The 24,159-nt window shown below is 37.1% G+C and overlaps 1 protein-coding gene across 7 annotated transcripts in view; it reads left to right on the top strand.

The window, feature by feature from the left end:
* The window catches only part of CTNND2 (catenin delta 2), a 931,369-nt gene that overhangs the window by 480,918 nt on the left and 426,292 nt on the right, over positions 1 to 24,159 (top strand). For all 7 annotated transcript variants that reach the window (XM_032135942.2, XM_032135940.2, XM_032135941.2 and 4 more), the window contains 3 exons: positions 6,952 to 6,986; positions 7,368 to 7,484; positions 22,138 to 22,310. In XM_032135942.2, coding sequence (XP_031991833.1) covers positions 6,952 to 6,986; positions 7,368 to 7,484; positions 22,138 to 22,310 — 325 coding nt within the window. The remainder of the gene's footprint in view (positions 1 to 6,951; positions 6,987 to 7,367; positions 7,485 to 22,137; positions 22,311 to 24,159) is intronic.

Raw genomic sequence — 24,159 nt, 5'->3', positions numbered from 1 at the left:
TATCGATAGATATAGAGAGATGCATATATATGTATTAATGTGTATATTTATAAACAATATTGTTTATTCAGTGTTTCTAAAATTCACATAATTGGGATCCTGCAATACATATCTTATTGACAACTTCCATTTTTTTCTCTGCATTTTGTTTTTAAGAACTACATATGTATCTGGCTAATTTAGTTTACCTGCCAAATAGTATTTATTCCATAAGTGTGTCATATGAGGGGATTTCAAAAAGTTTGTGGAAAAATGGAATTAAAAGATAAAAGTAAAGAATAAACTCTATTTCTCCCAATATCCAAGTACTAACAAGGTGCGACCCTGCTCCTTACAAATTGATGTGGATGGTCTGCCACTGCAGGCTTCATCTTTGTCATCATCTTGTCCCTTCTTAAAACAAGTTATCCATTTGTAATATGCTGATTTATCTGGTGGCTTCATTCCCATAAACTTTTCGTAAGGCATCAATGATTTTGCCATTCTTCCAACCAAGCTTCCTGTAAATTTGATATTTATTCTTGATTCAATTTTAGCAGAACTCATGTTGCTCTAACAAGAGCTCTTTTCTTTCTTTCTTTCTTTTTTTTTTTTTTTTGAGACGGAGTTTCACTCTTGTTGCCCAGGCTGGAGTGCAATGGCCTGATCTCGGCTCACTGCAACCTCTGCCTCCTAAGTTCGAGCGATTCTCCTGCCTCAGCCTCCCAAGTAGCTGGGATAACAGGCATGTGCCAGCACACCCAGCTACTTTTGTATTTTTGGTAGGGACAGGGTTTCTCCCTGATGGTGAGGCTGGTCTCGAACTCCCAACCTCAGGTGATCCACCCACCTCAGCCTCCCAAAGTGCTGGGATTATAGGAGTGAGCCACCACACGTGGCCCACAAGAGCTGTTTTCAAACTAAGTCTTACCCTTGTTAGTGCATCAAACTAGATCAAGTTCAGACATGTTATAACAAGTTAATATCAGTTTATTTGGGTGCAACACATTTTTGAAATCCACACATAAATTTTTCATAATATGCATTTTCCATAAACTTTGTGAAGACCCCTCATATATGATATGTAATCATTATATTTGTCTATTTTTCTGTTGCTGGAACACATAGGCTGTTGCCATTGTCTTGCTATTACAACAGTATAGGCGTGAACAATCCTGTACAAGTCTCCTGGGCAAAGGTGCAGATGTTTTCCTGGAGTCTCTACATAGAAGCAAAATTCCTGGGTGATTAGGTATTACATATACAAAATGACCAGGTACTATCCCACATGTCACCTGTGTGTTTCACTAATTTACTCTCCCATCTACAATGTATGAGAGTTACTTCCCCATTTCTTCCCCCATACTTAATATAGTCAGACTTTCAAATTTTTGGACAGTTTGTGGTGTATGAGGAGGTATCTTGTGTTTAATTTTTATTCTTCAAATAGGAACAAAACAAAAATGTGTTCAGTGGCCATACATTTTTTTTTTTTTTTTTTTTTGCTATGCACCAGCTATACATGTCTGATGACCTCCCTTCTATTTGATTTTTAAATCTCTGTCTTATTAATTCGTTGGAGTTCGTTATATATTCTGGAAAGTAAGCCTTTGTAAGTTATATGCCTTGCAAATATTTTCTCCCAGGATGTGGCTTGTTTTACAACTTGGTTTCTGGTAGGAGTTTTTTAGTCACATAAGGTTTTACTTTTGATGTAGCCAAATGTATGACTGGAATAGTGGTTCACACATTTCTGTAGACTCTGGAACCAGAAAACCAAGGTCATAACCCTGGCTCTACTACTGACTGGCTGAGGGACCTCCAGCAACTTCCCTGGCATCTTTTTACCTTGGTTTTATTATCTCTAAAATGGGAAAATATTACCTCTCTCAAAAGTTTTAATATGAAGATTAACTATAAATCAGTTAGACTATTGTCTGCTACCAAATGAGACCTATATAAATATTAGCTATTAGGATTTTTGCTTTCAATATATTGTTTCAAAATTTCTTTCCTAGCATCACTGATGTCTTTATGTATTTAAAGGCTAAGTGTTATTTATGGTTGTCTTTGTCTTAAACACATGTTTTTCTCACAGTCAGTAGGTTCTGGATCTTATATTTAGGTATATTCAAACACATATGGACTGATCAAAATTGTGTCTATAGTCTTTTTTACATTTATTTCTTTAGAGGTGATTTCTATTTCATAAAATAGCATTTCAGCAGTAAAAGCAAACTTTATTTCCTGAAATTGAACATGCATTTAAGTTATAACACCTTCAAAAATGACTTTTCTATTATATTAAATTGGATTATATAATTGAGAGAAAATGTACCACAGGTAATTCCTAGACACCTGATATCAGAGTGTCTGAGACCCAGGCATAATCCATGTTTATTGAATAAATAAATAGTTTGTTTGCTTTTTAAAAAGCATCTATCTTAGAGCAATTTTTAAAACAAGGAATCAAATACATAAAATAGGCAATTGCATAAAATCTCCTAGCTAAGAGATTAAAGTGTGCACTTAAAGGAAATAAAATCCAAACCAGCTGTCTCTTGGGACTTCCATTCTCTGTGATCAGTCATACTTTTAATGCATTTTAACTGTGCCAAAGAAATCAGGGAAACCATTGAAGTGATTAATGTTTTTTGTCTGCCTAAAAGGAAGTTGCCTGTACTTTGGAAAGACGGTTTTATATTCACTTCCAATTATATTTTTTAAATTATAATAAAAAGAGTTTCTTCCTTTTTCTGTTGCGTCATAAAATTGAAACACATTTGAAAGAGATGACCAGAAAACTAAATATCTAATAGCATGACGTGTAGTCCTAATCGGCACCACCTTATTTGTACTAGAGTTACCCCCGGACATTTTCTTCCAACTCTGTACTGCAGAAATTGAAGATTAAGAGCAAGAAATGCCTTAGGAATTCACCTTTTTGTATTGGTCAGTGTGAAATTTATTCTTCGGGACCAAACAGCCCTCTAATTACAGAGTTTTAACACAACAGTGGTTTATTTCTCACTGGTGCTCTGAGTTCTCTGTGGGTTGGCAGAAGTCTCCATTCCACATAGTTACTCAGGCATGCATCTCAACACAGGGCTTAAGAGAGAGAGAAAGCATGAAGACCTCATGCTTATTCGTCTGTGCTTGGGCATAAAGTGGCACTTGTCACTTCCTCTCATAGGCTTTTGTGACCCCATCTATGTGCAAGGGAGCTGGGCAGAGTGTGTTCCTCCAAGTGCCTGCAAGGAGAGGAGTGCTGTACTTTACTGAGCACTGGGAATGACTTCCATTGACACCCTCACTCATATCACTTAAAATGGGTGGTAGCCTAAGCATGTTTCCTTGCACAAATTTTTTAAAATTATTTTTTAATTTTTTAGAGGCAGGGGTCTTACTCTGTTGCCTAGGCTGGGGTGCATGAGGGACAGTGGCACAATCTCAGCTCACTGCAGCCTCAAACTCCTGGACTCAAAGAATCTTCCCATGTTGACCTCCCAATTAGCTAGAAATAGAGGCAGGCACCAACAAACCTTGCTAATTTTTAAAAAGATTTTGTAGAGATGAGGTCTTGCTATGTTGTCCAGGCTAGTCTGGAACTCCTGGCCTCAAATCATCCCCCTGGTTCAGCCTCCCAAATAGCTGGGATTATAAGCATGAGCCAGGGTTAGAGGCATGAGTCACCATGCCTAGCCCCTCCATGACTTTTGATTTTGGAAGAATGGCTGTTATTAAAAAGTCAAAAAATAATAGATGCTGAAGAGGTTGAGGAGAAAAGTGAACACTTACACACTGTTGGTGGGAATATGAATTTGCGCAACCATTGTAGAAAGCAGTATGATGATTCCTCAAAGAGCTAAAAGCAGAACCACCATTCAACCCAACGATTCCATTACAGAGGAATATGAATTATTCTACCATAAAGACACATGCACGCAACTGTTCATTGCAGCACAATTTACAATAGCAAAGACATGGTGTCAACCTAAATGTCCATCAATGATAGGTTGATTAAAGATGTGGTACATATACACCGTGGAATACTATGCAGCCATGAATAAGAATGAGGTCATGTCCTTTGCAGGAACATGGATGGAGCTGGAGGCCATTATCCTTAGCAAACTAATGCAGTGACAGATAACCAAAGACTGCATGTTCTCACTTACAAGTGGGAGCTAAATGATGAGAACTTATGAACACAAAGAAGGAAACAACAGACACTGGGGTCTATTTGAGAGTGGAGGGTGGGAGGAGGTGGAGAAGCAGAAAAGATAACTATTGGGTTCTGGGCTTAATTCCTGGGTGATGAAATAATCTGTACAACAAATCCCCATGACATGAGTTTACCTATGTAACAAACCTTCGCATGGATCCCGGAAATAAAGATTTAAAAAAAAGAATTTTGAGTTTAGGAGATCACACATCAGTTTAAATCCCTGCTGGGATCCTTAGGAGCTGTTTGGCCAAGTTTTTCAACATTACTAAATCCGTTATTCCCCATCTATAAAGAAGAGATTTGTGAATGTTGTGAATTAACTGGGCCTTGGTATACAGGAAGCACTTAGTAAATAGCTGTACTGGTGAAGGAATGTAGTAGTATAGAGATAGTAGCAAATCCTGGAGGACATAACACGAGAACCTTTTCGTTGTATCTGTTTCCTGGCGCTGTCATAAAAATTACCACAACCGGGTGACTTAAAACAATAGAAATTTATTCTGTCATGGTTTTGGAGACCAAAAGTTCAAAATCAAGGTGTCAGCAGGGCTGTGTTCCCTACAGAGACTCCAGGGGAGTTTCCTTCCCTACCTCTTTCAGGTTCTGATGACTTCAGGCATTCCTTGACTTGTGCCTGCACCACTCCAGTCTCTGCCTCCATTTTCACATGGCCTGCCCTTCTGCCCTTCTCCATTTTGTTTCTCTTCTATCTCTTATAAGCACATGTGTCATTGGATTTAGGGCCCACCTGGATGACCCAGAATGACCTCATCTGAAGATTATTAACTTAATTACACCTGCAAAAACACTTTTCCCAAATATGTTACCATTCACAGGTCTTACGGTTTTGATGAGGACATATCTTTTGAGAGAGGAGGGCCCTCCATTCAACCCACTATCAATATGGAAGTGTTTTCTATCTGTGTATAAATCCATGGCATGTAAACACTTCAAATATTATACCACCTTGAGAATTTGTCCAGCCTTAAAATATAGAAGAAGGAAGTTGTGGGGAGCCCTAAATTAATAATGGATGATTAATGAAAATAGTATCTAGTGTTTTTCAAAGTTAGAAGCACTCAAGGATCATCATGGAAGCTTGTTATGCAATGCAAGCTCCCAGTCTAATCTGTAGACTTTTTCATCTTGTAGGTCTCTAGTAGGGACCCAAAATACATATACTTAAGTGTTACAGGTGATTCTGACACAAGTAAGCAATCGGCATTACTCAGAACCCATATGCCTGAGTTCTAGTCTAGCATCTGCAAATGACCAATGGGATTGATCTTTAAACACTAGTATTTTGATATTCACATTCTTGGGAAGTAACGATCCATAGACTTCTTAGAGGATTAACATACCCAGGATAACTATGGTTCTGATTTTTGGATTGGTGATTCTTGAATAATAAGATGGGACTATTTTATATTAAATTCCACTTACTAAGTGAACCTGTTAATTTTTAAAAGGTTTTTATAATTTTTAAAATCATTTTAAAAATGATTTTAGGATTACATTTCTATTTTAAGAGCTAAACTTTGTAGTTATATGTTACTATTATATAATGTCACATCTTTTTGTGCAAGAAAGGGTTGCATTGGACTGAATTTGAAACGTTATCATTTCGTGTATGAATATTGTCTACAGCTCTCATTATTATAAAACCATTGTCCAGTTTCCTAATATGGATTGACTCAGGGGCAAGATACCCTGTAACAGTCACATGTCTCTTACTGGACTACTCTTGTTTTCATTTACACCAGTCACGGCCTTTCTGAACATTGATTTATACCCAGAATTCCCTTTTACTCCGTAAATGTATTCAGAACCCACCTCTAAGGTACAGACTAAAGGTCTGCAATCCACCTGCTGTTATGAAACTAATGAACTATTCATAGAAGCTGCTTGAACAGAGTAAAATATCGTGAAATAAGTGTACAAAATCATTCTCAAAATGACGTCTTTCAGGAATTAGCATGTAGATTTCTCACCAATTATTTACATATAAAAAAGGGGCATGTCAGAAGTGTTTGCATACACAATGGAAGAATTGCTCATATTTAGAAACTATATATTTTGCATTTAATAAATCGCTCAAAATAAATCTGTTACCTATACAGAGCCACTCTATACAGAGCCACACTATACAGTATCTTTGGCATATGTATATGGACAACCCTTTCCATCTGGGTCATTTTTTAAGATGTATTATTGAGACTTTTGGAAATGCATATTTAGTTGGTGGTAAAGTGTTATAATTTTTAAATTACTTAAACTCTTAATAATCAACTAAAGGGAAATTTTAATATGATATGGCTAAATGGAGGCAAAGATGTATTTCATCTCTCTAATAAAAAAAGGATAGTTATTTCCTTATTAGGCTACCTTACAAAGTCTACATGATCCTATTCTAAAATAACTAAAATTGAGTAAAACTGCCTGTATATAGAAGCTATTGTAAAGAATGAGTCTAACAGGTGGGGCTTTGTAAAAAATGAGCTCTTCTGAAAATTGCTGAACAATGTCCACTTAAAACATGCTAATATTTGTGAATCAAAAGGGATATACAGCAAATGGATTAAAATTAAAATTGTATCAAAGTGGAATCCCTTTTCACAGTAAGAAGTGAAAGGAAATGCCACAGAGCCACTGTTACTACCCTAATGTGCCTTCGTGTCTTAGATTTTAGGATTTTATTTTTCTTTTCTAATCAATGCATTATATCTCTGTATTCTCTTTTTTTACAGTTCAGCAGAAGAGCAGTTTCAGTGGCAGTCACAAGGTAATGTCTATCTTATTGATGAACACTTACACTTCTGCACATATCTCTACTGATGACTTTTCTTATGAACTTTAGAATGAGACTTAGAAAAGTAATAGGAAAACATCCCAATAGTAAAATTAGATGAAGTTGTTGTGATAGCTCACAATTTATTGAGAGTTAAATCTTTCAATTCCATAGTAACTATGCCCCTCAAGGGTACATGAAATTGCTGACCTTGGCTTTAATGTTGGTTGACCAAAAATTAAAATGGAATAACTAATGAAAACTTCATAGAGTAATATATTTGACTAGGATATTTTCCATGATTAAATGATAACCTACATATTTAAGAATAATATACCATGTATTTGTTCATCACTTTAAAATATTTTATTTCAGATGGTCAAAAAGATATCGAAGATGAGCTTACAACAGGTCTCGAGCTGGTGGACTCCTGTATTAGGTCACTACAGGAATCAGGAATACTTGACCCACAGGATTATTCTACAGGTGAAAGTAAGTCACGTGGCAGTTATGCTTGAAGATAGTTGAAATATAGGAGTATTATGTCATTATTTCTAATATCATTACTGTTATGAGCCATATCAAATGAGGATTTCAGGATATTTTTATACTTGTTTTATCCATTTCACTCCGTCCCGTCTATTCCCTTCCCACATTATCCCACCTCAATTCACATTAGAGTATAAACTCTTTTAAGTCAGTAGTTGGCATCTAGTTTTCACACTAATTACTGACATACTGGTGATTCTCACTGTTCTCTGATATCCTTTTCAATATCTAGACTACTGCATTTTGTGAACTCATCATATACTTTGTAGTCAACAGAATGTCTGCCTTAAAATTAACTATCAGTGCTGGCCGGGTGTGGTGGCTGACGCCCGTAATCCCAGCGCTTTGGGAGACTGAGGTGGGCAGATCACGAGGTCAAGAGTTTGAGACCAGCCTGGCCAATATGGTGACACCCGGTCTCTACTAAAACTACAAAAAAGCTAGCCAGGCATGGTGGCATGTGCCTGTAGTCCCAGCTATTCAAGAGGCTGAGGCAGGAGAATCACTTGAACCCAGGGGGCAGAGGTTGCAGTGAGCCGAGATTGTGCCACTGCACTCCATCCTGGGCAACAGAAGGAGACCCTGTCTAAAAAAAAAAAAAAAAAATTACCTATCATATCAATGCTTTATTCATACAGATCACTGTTGGTAGAAATCATAAAAAGCAGCAATTATATGACAAAATAGGAAAAAAATTGGTGTGCTCTTAGTATTATCTATTTAGTACTATGCTAAGGTATTATGCAATAAATTCTTACATTTCTGTGTTTAACCATCTTGCATTGCTATATTAATTCCATAGAACATTTAAAGATCACTTTCTCTCCACTTAATGACATATTTTTCAACCAGAATGGTTGTGGCTTAGGAGTTGAAATGAACCTCCTTTAAATAAATCATAAAATTCTTTTTACTTATTTTAATAAAATTCCACAAAAGGCTAAAAATTTCATCATTAAAATAGGTATTATCCTGGTAATACATCAAAAACCAGTGAAGCATTTTATTCCTTAATTTAAAAAATAAAATTTCCTCCAATACCCACTAAACTTTGTCGTGCAAAAGGAAGATATAAGGATGAGATAGCAAACTGATCTTGAAAACCATTTATTTCACAGATTAGCTCATTTTTTTCTATAATCTTTGTAATACCATTAGTCTTAGGATAACATTGTTGTGTATACACAGATTTATTTATACCCGTATGCATCCTCTCAATACAATTCGTAAAGAAAGATTGGTTGGTATTATCCTTGTTCTCTGTATTTTGTATTGAAAAATGTATAATTATTACCTCTTTTACTCATAGTCATTAAATATATTTCTCTTGTAGGGACAGCTCTAGTTAGAACACATTTAATTAATATTTGAAACACATGCACTCATCTTATTAGCGATTAAGAAAAGCAGCAACAGAATAGTTTGCCTTGTTGGGGAAGGGGGAGATGATAGTAGAAATCTCATTTTTTTATATAATAATATATTTGATTATGAGTTTAGGAGAAGGAGTAACATTTAATAAATGGAAAGTACAGAAAATAAAGTAATGAATCAGTTAAATAAAAAGTAAAGAAATTAAAATAGAAGGGATAATATAGGTATATCAATCGAATGCTGCATGTAAGCATTCGAAATTCTCCTCTGAAAAGAATAAAAGTTCAAATTTGCAGTAAACAAAGATAAAGTAGTTATGAGTTATTCATAACATTTAATGAAATAAGTGTTGAAATTAAAGGAATAGTCAAAGTAGTGCCTGCAAATATAATCAACGCAAAGAGTGGGATTGGAAGAATAATGTGAGATAAATTGGAATTTAATACAGAATCACTTAGCAGGGCCAAAGATGGGAGTTATATAGTGAGCTGTCTTAACTTATAAAGATGTGTTAAGCTCATATTCAAATCTAATGAACATGTGTGCACCAAGCAGCATAGCATGTGAATATTAAAACAAATGTTACTAAAAGTAAAAGAAATTAATGAAAAATATTGTGAACATTTGAATGCATGTCTCATGAATCAGACAGAATGCTAGAAGGGAAAGCCACAAAATGTTGAAATAACAAATTAAGATAGCCATGTATTAAATAACTTTTAGAGGTGTTATTTATTGCATGAGAGTATATGTTTGTTACATATGTCCAAGGAAAATTTATAAAAATTGACCAGCTACTAGAAGATAAAGGCAATTGCGTAAGTTAAGAAGTATGGAGGGCCATATTCTTGGATAAAAATCTACCAACACTAGGCCGGGCGCGGTGGCTCACGCCTGTAATCCCAGCACATTGGGAGGCCGAGGCGGGCGGATCACGAGGTCAGGAGATGGAGACCATCCTGGCTAACACGGTGAAACCCCGTCTCTACTAAAAAATACAAAAAATTAGCCGGGCGTGGTGGCGGGCGCCTGTAGTCCCAGCTACTCGGGAGGCTGAGGCAGGAGAATGGCGTGAACCCGGGAGGCGGAGCTTGCAGTGAGCCGAGATCGCACCACTGCACTCCAGCCTGGGCGACAGAGCGAGACTCCATCTCAAAAAAAAAAAAAAAAAAAAAAATCTACCAACACTAAAAGTAAATAATAAAATTGTAAGCAAAATGTACTAATATTAAAACTAAGAAACATACTTCTGGATATTTACTGAATCAAATGGAAATATTAAAGAAAATTGCATAGCATTTACCAAGCAAATAAAACAGGAACATTTTTTAGTACAAACAGAAGTATAGGGGGAAAAAACACATTCAGAAGATATCTTAACTTCATTACTAAAAATAGAAAACAAGGAATGTTGTACTTATTTGGGGAAAATCTTAAAAGAGCTAAATAAATAGCAGGAAACTAGTAAGATGGACATGATAAAAGTAAGGCAGAGATAAAGTAATATAAAGTAAAATAGTCAAAGATAAATAAATGCCAGAAGAGATAAATAGAGGGGATAAATAGATGATTTATTTTTCCGTAAGTCAAATAATAGTACTGAGCTTTCTTAGTTGAGAAACTCTGTTACCCACAAGGAAAATGGAAAGAAAATTTTTTAGCTTTCACTTTAGTTTGCCTGCAAAATGTATTCAAAAATTACCTACAAATGGTTTATAATAGGGAAGTTAAATGCTCCAATATGGTCTTTCCAAATATATTTGGTAATCAACAAATATTTATTTTTCAGAAAGATTAGTCACTTTATGTTTTCATGTACTGAATTATCTTATTGAAGACTCCTAGGATTTTAGTTGATTATTTCTTTTGAAAGCTCCTTCATCCTGCTTTGAAGAAAGGAAAAGAAATAAAAAAGAAACAGGTGATAAAAGTACCATTCAAAAGTTGTACGTGGAAGGATTCTGAACCACAGTCACATAAGAATATTATTATTCTTAAGAACCATTTGCCCTTAACATCTTCAGAGTCACCTTGAAACTGAAGTAACTGAGTAAAATTTAGGAAAATAATTTTAACATATTGGATAGATAACTATCATTTTGGAGATCAATATTGCTAATTTTAAGTGTTCAGAGGATCATAAAATAAAAATCTAAATTGCTCAGTGTATATATATTAGTTAGGTTCCAGATGAGATATAGATTCTATTCAAAAGAGTTTAACTGAACAGAATTTAATTAAGGGACTATTTATGAAGAGGTGGGCAAGATGAAGGGAACAAACAGTGCATGTTGCAGTATTCAGGCAGTGGAAAACAGACGCCCTTACCACCCTTAGACCCTAAGGGAAATCAAGGAACTAGCCCCAGCAGAGTCTGGCAGCAAGGGGGGAATCAATGTCATAATCTCTTTTTCCTCCCGCCCCCGATCTCCTTCTCCTGCCTCCCATTGGCCAAACCCAACCAGCAGCCAAACTGCAAGACATCCTTGTCTGTGCGGAGGACTAGCAGAGAGTGAGTGTACAGCACTAGCAGCACAGCATCCTCCTCGATAGTGGAACAACCGTATACCATATTTACCTCTCCCATATAGAAACATAGCAAACAGATATGCAGTGGCACATGACAGATTTCATCTAATTAGGAAAAGCCCATCAGATTCTGCCAGTCAGTGATTATTCAATCAATGGATTCATTAGCTATGAACCAGCTAATGCTAAATTGGACCTGGCACCCTGCCCTTGAGAACCAGTCTCTTAATCCTCACTCAAAAGGGACTAAAACAAGGCTAAATACTGTCTAAACTCAGTCTGGAGAAGTTCTAAAATGGAAAGCAGTCTCACCCCATGAGCGCATAGTTCTTAATTTGTTTTATTTAAAGCTTTTTGCTATTTGTCTTTCAAAGGTCTGATTAAAATAAAATTTGAGTCACAGTACGCATCTTCTTGACCTCAAGACAAGCAGTAACTGCTCTGCTATGCTGATTTTATTGGGTCATACAGTTACCAGTGTTTTCCAACACTTTGTGTATTTTTAACAGTGCTATCTGAAACACTTGGTAAACCATGTGCACAACCTTTGCCACCCTGCCTCTTTTTTGTGACTACTGACTGTGTAATTTCAATTTTAACAAATATGTGTCACTGAGTCACTAGGAGAATTGCTTCAGAGACTGCTGTCGCTTCAGTGGAACAAATCAAAACAACAAAAAATAATTTACCAACAGAAGCTTGGGGCCGTTAGCGTTCTACATAATGAATAATGTGACTTGAACTGCCTACGACAAAGTACTTTCTTTAATCTATGCATCCTTTTAGATACAAACTCAGATATAAGGTGATTATATCTTAGCCAGTAATTCACAAAAATGTTGTCAGTCAAAACAAGAAATAGAAAGGATAACCTGGAAAAAAATAACTCGTATGTTTAACCACAGATTGTTAATTTGTTTAAATATTGTATTTTGCAATAGTAATTATTTTTTCTATAGCATATCAATGAATTGAAATTCTGTCATATTTTAGAAAATTCCATTATTCAGTAGGAAGAAAATCTTCAGAGCTAATATATTCTGAGTGTTATGGTTAAAAAGTACATATTATTCTAAGTTTTCAAATCTGAATATATTTTTAAAACTCAGGAATCAATCATATATGTTACCATTCAAAGCAGGTGGAATTAAAATAGAATAATCATATATAGTTTAAGGCAAATATATTATTCACTGTTCACTTACAGTCTTATTTTATTTTAATTATTGTGAATATACTTAATTTACAAGAGATGTTTGAGAGATCAGGTTATTTAAAGGCTATAAAACCTAATTCCATATGTTCTCATGCAATAACAATAATAAAGGTGGGAGGCATCCTTGTGAAGTGAATGTTTTCATAATTCCTGGTAAGCATGACACCAAAAGATGCAGAAGAGGTCTTAGGAGAGTAAAGTTTTCATGAAAATTATAGTAATCAAAATGATAAATCCATTAATCAAATTAGCTCAAAAAATAAAAGTCATGGTCAGGGAAAAAGGGCTGTTTTCTTTGTTTTGCTTTCTATTATAGTGGAAACCAGGTCGTCCGATAGACCCAACAGGATAGAAAACCTTCCTCACCCCAGATGTGCCCAAGGACTGTCACCTGGCCTTGGAGACCCTACATCCTGAAAGTGTGTCTAAGTCAGTTGAGCTATCCTAATTGTTCATTCCCTGTGAAATCACTTTATAATATGCTCTTTGGCCCAGTTTTGTTTATTTATTTATTTATTTGTTTGTTTATTTATTTATGAGGTGGACTTTTGCTTTTGTTGCCCAGGCTGGAGTGCAGTGGCACAATCTCGGCTCACTGTAACCTCTGCCTCCTAGGTTCAAGCGATTCTCCTGCCTCAGCCTCCCAAGTAGCTGGGGTTACAGGTTCTTGCCACTGTGCCTGGCTAATTTTTGTATTTTTAGTAGAGACGGGGTTTCACCATGTTGGTCAGGCTGTTGTTGAACTCCTGACCTCCAGTGATCTGCCCGCCTTGGCCTCCCAAAGTGCTGGGAGGTCCAAGTTTTTAAAATACAAACAAGACTGTTCTTTCCAGAGGTTCGTCATGGTGTCCAGGTCTAAAGTTGGCTGATGCTACCATTCCTTTTGAAATTCACTTACACTCACTTTCCCCCCTACCTTGGGTGTAAGAAATTAATGGGAGGTTAGCAGTAGCAAAAATGGAAGGTGAGGGCAAAAGCTGAGGGAAAACACATAGGTGGCCCACAGGAAATAATAAAATCCTTCAGGAAGCTATAATTATCCTCCCATCCAGAAAGTGTTTCTACCTGTTTCTCAGCTGGTGTTTAATTTTTTTTTTTTTTTTTTAACGGAGTCCTGCTCTGTTGCCAGGCTGGAGTGCAATGGTGCAATCTCATCTCACTGCAACCTTTGTCTCCTGGGTTCAAATGATTCTCCTGCCTCAGCCTCCCGAGTAGCTGGAATTGCAAGCATAAGCTACTGCTTCCGGCCTAATTTCTTTTCCTTAGATTTCACTTAGATTTCCTTCTACCATGTAGATGTTTCAGAAGCATGTTATACCTTCTCTAACAAGGTTGCCAGCTCAGAGGCAAACCTAAGAATTTAAGGAATAGGCAAAGGCATCAAGTAAGAAGAGCTGTTTAACCATGCACTTAATATGAGAAAACAATGCAAATTTCTCATTAAAGACATCATTCCCACTTGAGTTATCAGGATCTTCTGGGATCAAGCACAATGTGTGTAGAACCTGGTGGGAATTTCCTGGTCTTGAAATTGTCAAGGCATTGTAGATTCCCAGAACACAAACATGAAGATTAGATGAAAGCTGCTGAAAGTGAGGACAGTTTCAGAGCTGCCATAGGTATGAGAAAAAGCAAAGAAGCTGCCAGCCCCAGTGAGAAAGCCTTAGAATAAGCAGACTTTTCCCTGCGAGGCAGAGGAAGGAGAGGACTGTCCCGGTAACACATTATGAAGATGTATTGAGGGATTCCCCCAAAAGTTAAAATATGAATACTGGCCAGGCATAGTGGTTCATGCCTGCAATCCCAGCACTTCAGGAGGCCAAGGCAGGCAGATCGCTTGAGGTCAGTAGTTTGAGACCAGCCTGACCAACATGGCGAAACCCCATCTGTACAAAAAATTAGCCAGGCATGGTGGGGCACCCCTGTAATCCCAGCTACTTGGGAGGCTGAGGCAGGAGAATCGCTTGAACCTGGAAAGCCGCGGTTGCAGTGAGCCAAGATTGCCTCACTGAGCTCCAGCAATAGAGCCAGACTCTGTCTAAAAAAAAGAATACTGATACTGATCAAACAATAAGGCACTTAAACAGTAACTGATGGAACCAACTCTTAATATATTGGGTTTTTATTATATCACTGTAGGCACAGGTGGATGTTCCAGTCACTTACTTTGTTAAATGTATGTATTAACCACTTACTAATGGCGGGAACAAAGGGTCTCTGTCCTTGTGGCGTTTACATTCTAGTCATAAAAGGCCAAAATCAACCTTTTCAATACCGGAGGGCCAGATAGATAATGGCTTTGCAGAAGGACAAAGCCAGGTCAGCAGTAGAGTAGAGCACCTTTTCTCAAAATATACTTGGGAATTCCGGGGTCTTCGTGGCCCCTGATGGGGACTTTCAAAGTCAAAAGGTTTTCATAATAATACTAAGAGATGCTTGCTTTCCCATTCCTTTTCTCACACAAATGTTGTTGAAGATTTCCAGAGACTACATGGCATGTAACAACGTCATGTCCCTGACAGCTCTGGGAACGTGTGCTGCATATTCTTCTGTTGGAAACATTTTGAGTGACTAGCATCATATATACCCAGATAAAATAAAGCTCTTTGGAGTCCTCTATAATTTTGAAGGTTAAGAGACCAAGAGTTTTGAGAACCACTAGAATAAAGAATGATTGAAGGCCAGGATATCCTCCATTGTGAGAAGACATTGAATGAGAGACCTGAAAGAAATGCACCAGCAAGCCATGCAGATCATGGCGGGGGGAAATGTGTGATGAGTGACAAATCAGAGACTGGTTCTTTAAACTCCTATGTTCCCATTCACAAATCGTAGTGTTTTCTGAGTTTCACTTTTAAATTTTATTTTCTTCAAAACTGATTTGTATTAATGTTTTGTTTATTTTCGCAAGTATTGATAGTGAGAAATACAAATATATCAGATCCTCTTTAAACTATTTATGAAGAAATATATAATGTTTTTATTTTCCTTGTGCTACATTAATTTCTAATGGCAAATAATCTAAAGACAAAACTTTGTAAGGGAACTGGAGTGAGTGAGGAAAAGTACACTTCTATGATTACAATATCATGTGCAATCTCACTCATGATAAAATTCTTTGGGTATACATTCCAAACTAAAGTTATACATTTGAGAGTCATTTTTATGACAAATGTCAGTTTGCTCATGTCTTCCATTTTACACCATTGTAAAGAATATTGAGTGACCTTGCAGCCATAAAAAAGAATGAGTTCATGTCCTTTGCAGGGACATGGATGAAACTGGAAACCATCATTCTCAGCAAACTAACACAGGAACAGAAAACCAAACACCACATGTTCTCACTCATAAATGGGAATTGAACAATGAGAACACATGGACACAGGGAGGGGAACATCACACACCGGGGCCCGTTGGAGGATGGGAGGGAAGGGGAGGGAGAACACCAGGACAAATACCTAATGCATGCAGGTCTTAAAACCTAGATGATGGGTTGATAGGTGCAGCAAACCACCATGACACATGTATACCTGTGTAACAAACCTGCACATTCTGCACATGTATCCTAGAACTTAAAGTAAAATTTAAAAAAAAAGAAAAGAAGTTGAGTGACTTTGAGTGACTTACTGTGTAGTGCAAACACTTGACCAATCCACTATGTATCCATCCACAGTAGTCAAACTTGGAAAAGCATACTAATTAAGCCAAGGACATTGGTTAAGTCTAAATCAGTTTAAAAACTAAATGGGTACTTCTATATTCCTGGGACCATTAACGTTTTAATTTTCACATAAAGCATTACACATTGAAAGCAACTGATGAGACGAAATAGATATTCTGGAGACAGAGGCTTAGAAATGAAATTTAAAAACACACCTGCCCGTAGAACAACTACATCAACCCTGAATCTTTCTTGCATAGCAAGCCCCTTGGGCTTTTTCTCTCAGTTGATTTTTGGAATGGCAGATGCTCTGAGCCACTATTTTTAGGGGACCTCCTCAGAGAAACTCCTCCAAATGAGCTTTATAAGTTACTAATGAAGATCAGGAGTAAACAACCACTTTATCACCAGTAGCTACCTCTTACTCTAAGTAAATTTGTAAATGGGCAAGTTCTTCCGGAACCCATAAAGGTGAAACTGCTGCTACAAATGAGATCATTAGTAGTGAAATTTAAACAGAATATTTTTATTCTGCAGAGTTAAATCTGATCAAAGTGCTTTGAACCTATTTAAATCAGTTCAGTAATTTTAGAAATAATCAACAATTTTTCTTATTGATTTTGTAATCTCCAATAACCCTTTTGTACATAAATTCTACCATCTGTTTCCTTTATTCTTGCTTAATATTTTCTATGAAAATATTAGGAGGTGACATTTAAGCAGCAGTTTAAGTTTGAGAATGAGTATTGAGGTTGATGGAAAAAAGAATTTCAGGCTGAGGAAACGGAGAACTGTCTCTAAGTGCCAAAAGATTTTAGCTTCTCATCTATTTGCTCTGACATTAATTTTGGTGTTGTTGTTGTTGTTGTTGTTGTATTATTGCATGCAGGCCATTGTAATGAACTGTGCCTTGTATGTCTTGTTTGTAAGATGAAAGCTTGCAGGTTGTTGAAAGAAAACCTAAATGATGTGTGGGACATTCCTGCAATAAGGTTTTCAAGACCAAAAAAATCCCACTGAAAGTTTTATTGTTATCAGACCATGTGGCTATGCAATTAGATAATCAGATAATAATAACTGATATTTATATAGCAGTTAAAATTTTTCCAAGCACTTGCACATCCATTATCTCCTTAAGTGTTCAAATTTGGAAAGATTACAATTTGTCTTGACAGAATCATGAAGTGTGTTTAAGAACACACATTCTGAAGACAATCTGCTATTTTTTTTAATGCCAGGTCCACCAGTAACTGCGAGGTCTCAGTTAATGGATCCCTCAGTTCCCTCGGCATTAGCGGGAATGGTTGTACCTTCCTCGCTTAGATGTCATTAAAATTCAATGGGTTAGTAGATGGAAACAGCTCAGAACAATCCTTGGAACTTCATAAGCACTCAAAAAAAGGTTAACTGGTCATTACTGTCACTGTCATCATCGTCTTTGTCATCATCATCTTTGTCATCATCATCTATGGTCAAATAAGTATGAAGATGGGCTAGAGCCCAGGTCTGTGGATGTCCAGTCCTGGATTTTTTTTAACACACGTTCAGATACTCCATTAGTGTGCTTGTGACTTATAGAATAACTCGGGATGCCACATTGTAGACCTCTGGCCTCTTCTGTATTATTACAAAGTATATTCTTTAATTGAAGGTCTACTGTATTCTGAGGCAGATGTTCAGCTAAAGAAGGCAAATATTAGCAATTCCAGATAAAGTCTCTCTAAAAGTATGCAAACAGAACGAGTACACATTATCATGGAAACTCTAAAATACTCAGTTAATCTGATCAGAAGAAGCTGGCCATATTGTGTCTGTGTTATATAGTGTCTGTATTGATATGACCTATAAGTGGGTCTGAATTTTTGTGCAGAAAATTAACATTTCAACCTCTGCATCTTCTGAGATTGATTTTGTCCCACGAGTAGTGGACAGCGAGTTTCCTCTAGCCAGCACCTGGAATCTGCAAGCAGCAGTTCACTGGAGAAGCACCCAAATCTGAGGCATGAAGATTTCTCCTGCAAACAAGTGGATTTCTGTTTACACAGGACTTTTTCAACCTTAAACTGCTGACATGTATATATGACTTAAAGAAACAGTGCTTTGATATTGAACAAAAACAACTTTTGGACTTGGAGACAGAAGATAAGGATCCAAGCCTCTTCATGTTACCATGCGTGTGACACTGGCTGACAATTTAACCTCTCTCTGCCTCTGCCTGTACTTCTAGGACAAAAATGAAGATCATGCAGTTTTTTTCACAGGTTGCTGTGTAGTCTCTAACCAATTCATACATGTGAAAACATACTGAGACATTGGTGTTACACTCAAGATCCTTGCTTCATGTATCTTCTTAGGATTAATGGAATCAACTTTGTAGTTCCCTTGGAATTTCTTCTCTCTATCCAGTTAAGCGTAGTAGGTTTTGTTCAGAACAAAGAAAACTGTCTTAAGCCTTATCAGTGTATCAGGAAATGGTTTCACCTTCTCTTCCTGGCTCACGGGGTGATTCATTTTGGGAAAACTCTTGGGCTCAGTTCTGAGGACTGTTCCATCATGGAGAAGGGCCAGATGGTCAAAGAACTCACTGTGACCCCTCAGGTCAGCATCTTGAAGGCAAATGGGACCATGGCTTCTGCTCTCTGTGGCCAAGAAGGACATGATGATCCACTGTTGCTCACAGTTCAGATGTCTTCTGGAAATCATTGCATTAAAGACAATAGCCTGTTTCCCTGGGTGAAATGTTAGGGTCCACCTTCTTTCCCTTCCTCTACCATTTCTTTCCGTATCACCTGCATCCTTCAGGTCATAGACTCCATAGATTCAGAACCACAGCCTCATTTTACCTCTAGCCCAAGCAAGGCTCGATAAAAAGTCAAAAGTTCCGGAGGAAAAAAAATCATAATTTAAAGCCCAAAACTATAAATGCTTTTTAAATCCTCGGCAAATTTGTATTTTCCACCTCATTGCACAGTAATATTAATAAAGCTAATTGAAAGTTAGTTACATTTAAATTGTACTTTCATTATAAAGTAATTAAGAATTGTCCTACAATTTTAACCTGTTTCATATATTCATATGTCTGTGCTCTCTAAAATTGGAATGAATAAATGACACTGATTTAAAACCTAGTGAGCAATGGAAAAACATTCTAAAATGCGTACACGGTTTTGGCTATTGTCTTGACTGTTCTGTCCTTGCCAGGTGATATGTCAGTGTTGTAATATTCTGATACATTGCTCATTGTTGCCATTACTTTTGTCAGAGTACATCTAGGTTTCAGTGCTTGAGATGTATGAATAGAGTAATGAGATAGAAAATCCTGGTTAGTTTTCATTGAGTACTGATCAAATGCACAACTGATTCTATAAAAGATGAACAGATTTCATTGTTCTATCATATATATTCTGGGAGCAAGTAAACCGTATTTTTAATTGAAATTATTTTGAAAAGGGACTTTACATTGTCATTAGAAGATCCTGTGCAGACAGCATTTGTAGGTTTCTGGAGATAATTGTATGAGTCTATTCAGAATGTACAAAGTTATTTAACTTGCGAACTACATACTCACAACAGTTCTTCAGAGCAATTCCTTCATTCTCTTTGAAAGGCAAATAATCAGGACATGCAACTATCTGTTTTAAGATAATGCTAAACTTCTTCCGTGAAATTAAATATTTTGTTTATGTGTTTATTTACTTCATTCTATTCATATTTCCAAAGGTCTGTGCACTGTCGTTGTATCTGCTTTAACCTTCTTTGCCCTTAGGATGCATTACTATCTCAAGGGGAGAGGAGAGTATGGCCAGTGCAAGCCATTATGCGCAGGTAGACTGTACAAAAAAGAAAGAGCCAAGAAAGCCTCAGCGGGCAGCCCTCCATTGTCAGGTAGAATGGTGACCACCCAGCTGAAAAGGCCTTTGCTTTTCCACCATAGCTTATTCCCACCATTAAGATGTGACCTTCGGAGGGACCAAGGGTAAAGCCCTTAGCCACAGTTGTCACTGTCTTCCCAGTGCCCACCTCCTTCTCCTCTGCTTTACGGTTAGTCTCCACTTCCCCCACCTCCAGAGGCTCTCCCGTATTTGAGCCTGCCTGTCACTTGGACCTCAGACAGTGTTCTTTGACTCCGCTGGGCCTGGCAGCTTCCATAGCAGTGATGGGGACAATACGTTACTGGCACCCAGAATCAAACTCTAAATACATCTCCCCTCAGAGACTTCCTTATATTCAGTGATTAGTCCTATAATACCATTAGGACAGAATAAATGATTTTTTCCCAGGCTATTGGAAACGTTACCATCTGGTACATACTGTTTTCTCAGGACTGGGTTTCTTAAATTAAAAGTAAAGGGATTGCATTTGTACTTTTGTTATACCCTTCATGATGAAGTTGTGGCTGGATGAAAACACTTTTATTTCCTTGCTTACCTTTTTTTTTTCCCAGAAACTGCATAGATTCCAAAATAACTGTACTAGCTAATTGGCATATTATTCAATATAAAATGTTGATGAAAAATTATCTTCATGTTGTTTCAAATACTGATGAAAAAATATCTTGATGTTGTTTTAAAGTTCCATCAGAAAATCAGAGGGATTGGGAAGGCTTTAAGTGCCAAAGATTTTATGAACCAATGTTATTTAAAAGAGGATGCATTATTTTTATGAAAGGTGATGCACATCATGTCTCATTCGAAATATAAAGTCATGTTCCATTCTTAAAAAGAAAAAATAAGAAATTTGAAATTTGCTCATACTTATCAGAAGTGATACTATTGTCTAAAACAGCCAAAGAGGGGGATCAAGAATGATTTAATGGTTATGCTATAGTCTATATGTGTATTATTACAGTCCATCGAATGTATGACTTTGTACTATGGTACAAAGAGACAGGAGAAAACTTGTATTGCCAAGTTTTTGCCACTAACACACTCTTCTTACCCCAGCCCCTCTCAAACACACACAGTGGAAAGTAACAAGCACATTTACTCTCCTCTATACTTATTTGATCCCCAAAGAGAGTATTAAATTTGATCAAAGAAAATTTGCTTAAAAAGAAAATGGGAAGATGTTTGCAAGGATCTCATCTAAATAGAATATAAGAAAATAAAACACAATTTCATATGCAACGTATAATTAAATAAGACCAGAAACTGATTCTTCATCCCTTGTAATATCAGCTACATTCGTGGCACGAATTTGAACACTGTATGTTCTCTTTGTTCTCCTACTGTGCACTGCTGTGATGGTAAAGGTAACCAGTCATCAGGGATTATGTGAGGCGACGGTAAATTCCACATTGTACAAAGAGCTATTAATATTTTAAACACTGTCTACCCTTCAGGCACTGAGGTATTATATCACTATTTATACAATAGAATTTGTCAGTGATTGGAAGGTTTCGAGTGTTTTAGCATCTTGATCATTAAGTAGGAGATATAATTATATTAGCGAAATTAACAGGTACCAAAAAGTAGAGTTTTACATTATTTCAAATATTTCTGATATGGTCTGATCCCAAAATAACTACTTGATTAACTAATTTGTCTCATAAGAAATGTCTCTATGTAGGTCAGGATGAGATCATTTGAAAAATGTACTCCTTTGAGAACTTTTAAACCGCCACCAAAAAAAAAAAAAAAAAATCACATCTGAGAGCTGGAGTCAAATTATATGGTCATTTTAGTTCTCAGAATTTTAAGCGTGGATGGCTGGAATCATGTGCATGAGATAATTCTAGGCTACTCTCAATAAATAATACATATCATTTCTGCTTCACTGAGACTGTCACTGACTACTCTAAATGACTTTCAATGCAGGGCCCAGCCTGCTCTCCCAGAGTGCACTTCAGCTCAATTCCAAACCTGAAGGGTCTTTCCAGTATCCGGCCAGCTACCATAGCAACCAGACCCTGGCCCTGGGGGAAACCACCCCTTCACAGCTCCCGGCCCGAGGCACACAAGCCCGAGCTACGGGCCAGAGCTTCAGCCAGGTAGGTACCCAGTGCTGTATCGTGTCAGTGGACTCCAAGGGGACAGGTGGGGAGCGGGCATGCAGTGGATGTGGAGATTGTGGAGATCCAGCCTGCCTTTTTGTAGGTGTGTCCCTCAACTTGAGGGAAAATGCCCTTTGGTGCTGTGAATGAAGGAAAGAAATAATAAAATACAATTATGGAGTAATGCTAAATTACAAATGTTTTCTTTAGAAATATCTATGTATTGTTCACGCTATATCTGTCTTACATGTTTCCCTGTGTGACTATGTCAGTATCCATCTAGTTACTCCCTCTATGCCTATATGTGATATAAGTATGACATACATTCTGAGTTTGTGAGTGTACTCGGAAGAAAATACTGAGTATTGTGTCTCCTAAAAAAAACCATGGGATTGCTTTGGGGTTTTTGATATTAATATAAAGAAACATACTATAATGTGTAATCAGGTAAACAGAACTGTTTGGAAAATAATCGTGATGAGTTTAGGCATAGCTGCATTTTGCGAAGTCTGATTTTGAAATGTGCCCCCAATTGTTTCTTTAAGGCATGTGCTTGATCTTACAGTTTCACTACACAAATACATTAGCTGCAGTTAAAACCAACTCTTGGTAAAAAGAAGCAGCTACCAATCTGGAAATGATTTTTTTTTCAAGATGTAAATGTTATATAGAAAGGAGGAGAGAGAGCATGCTAATATTTTAGTTTTTATAATTTTGAGGTACCCACCAGAGTATAATTTTGATCATCATACCAGAGTTAATGTATTGGAAGGCTGTCTTGTTTTAAGCTTATTTTCAGCGACATAAGCCCTTTTAACCTCTGTGTTTTTGCTTGTGGAATGAAGAACAGCAAGCCCCACACCACGTTTGCAGCTGGCAAAGTTAGTTTCAGCCCTTTTGCATCTACTGGGCACTATCTCTTCGAGGAACCCTTCCTCTGAAATGCTCACTATGCACCACTGGCTCTGCAACCCCTGAGCCTATCTGTCTCACCAATTTATTGATGTTATCCATCCAGGCATTCCTCTAACTAAACTGAAAGCCACTTGAGGGCAGGACTTTTTTCATCTTTGTATCAGGAGCACCTGGCAGGCCACATGGCCCCAAGAAATGAATGCAGAGGTGAGAGGCAAAGAGGGTTAACAGCCTGGTGCAGACACTACTGCGTGCTCATTTATGTGACATTCACATTATTGACGCAGGAGCTGAAAGTTTATTTGGATTTCCATTACTAACGTTAAATTATTGTGCCAGAAACAATTTTAAAAATATGATTACCTTATTTAAGCAACATCTTTGTTCATCAGTGGCTTTGTAAGTTTTACCTTCTCACAATGCTGAATGATAGGAATGTGGGTAAGAGGAACTGGTAAAACATTCCATTGAAATAAAGGGCCTGTCCCTCCACCCACATTCAAACTTGCTTTAAAGTTTAGTCAGAAAGGGTTACTAAGTTATAAAGACATCAAAGCTCTGTATCTGAAGTCATCAGAGTTATAGTTTGAAGACATCGATAAATGTAAATGTTCAAAGATATAACTTAAGTTTGAGGCAAAGGTTACTGGTAGACTCACTTACCTGGCAGTGGGTAGGATGCATAAGTCTGAGTAATCAAACCAGGAGTTGAAATGTTCTAATTCACTCTACTAACAGAAGGGAAACCATTGTGGAATATCTGAACTCTCATTTATTTAACTCAGTGGTAGATATTGGTACTATAATTTACTTTAGCTGTGTGCTGGAGTATGAAAGACATGCTTATTGAATATTCTGTAGTGCCTGTGACTTCAGTGTAATGTCAGAGGAACGTTCAACAAATAAGCCAGCATTTTCACTCTGCTTTTAG

Source organism: Hylobates moloch, unplaced genomic scaffold (assembly GCF_009828535.3).
Source record: "Hylobates moloch isolate HMO894 unplaced genomic scaffold, HMol_V3 SCAFFOLD_17, whole genome shotgun sequence".
Lineage (NCBI taxonomy): Eukaryota > Metazoa > Chordata > Mammalia > Primates > Hylobatidae > Hylobates > Hylobates moloch.
This window is presented reverse-complemented; position numbering and strand designations above follow the sequence as displayed.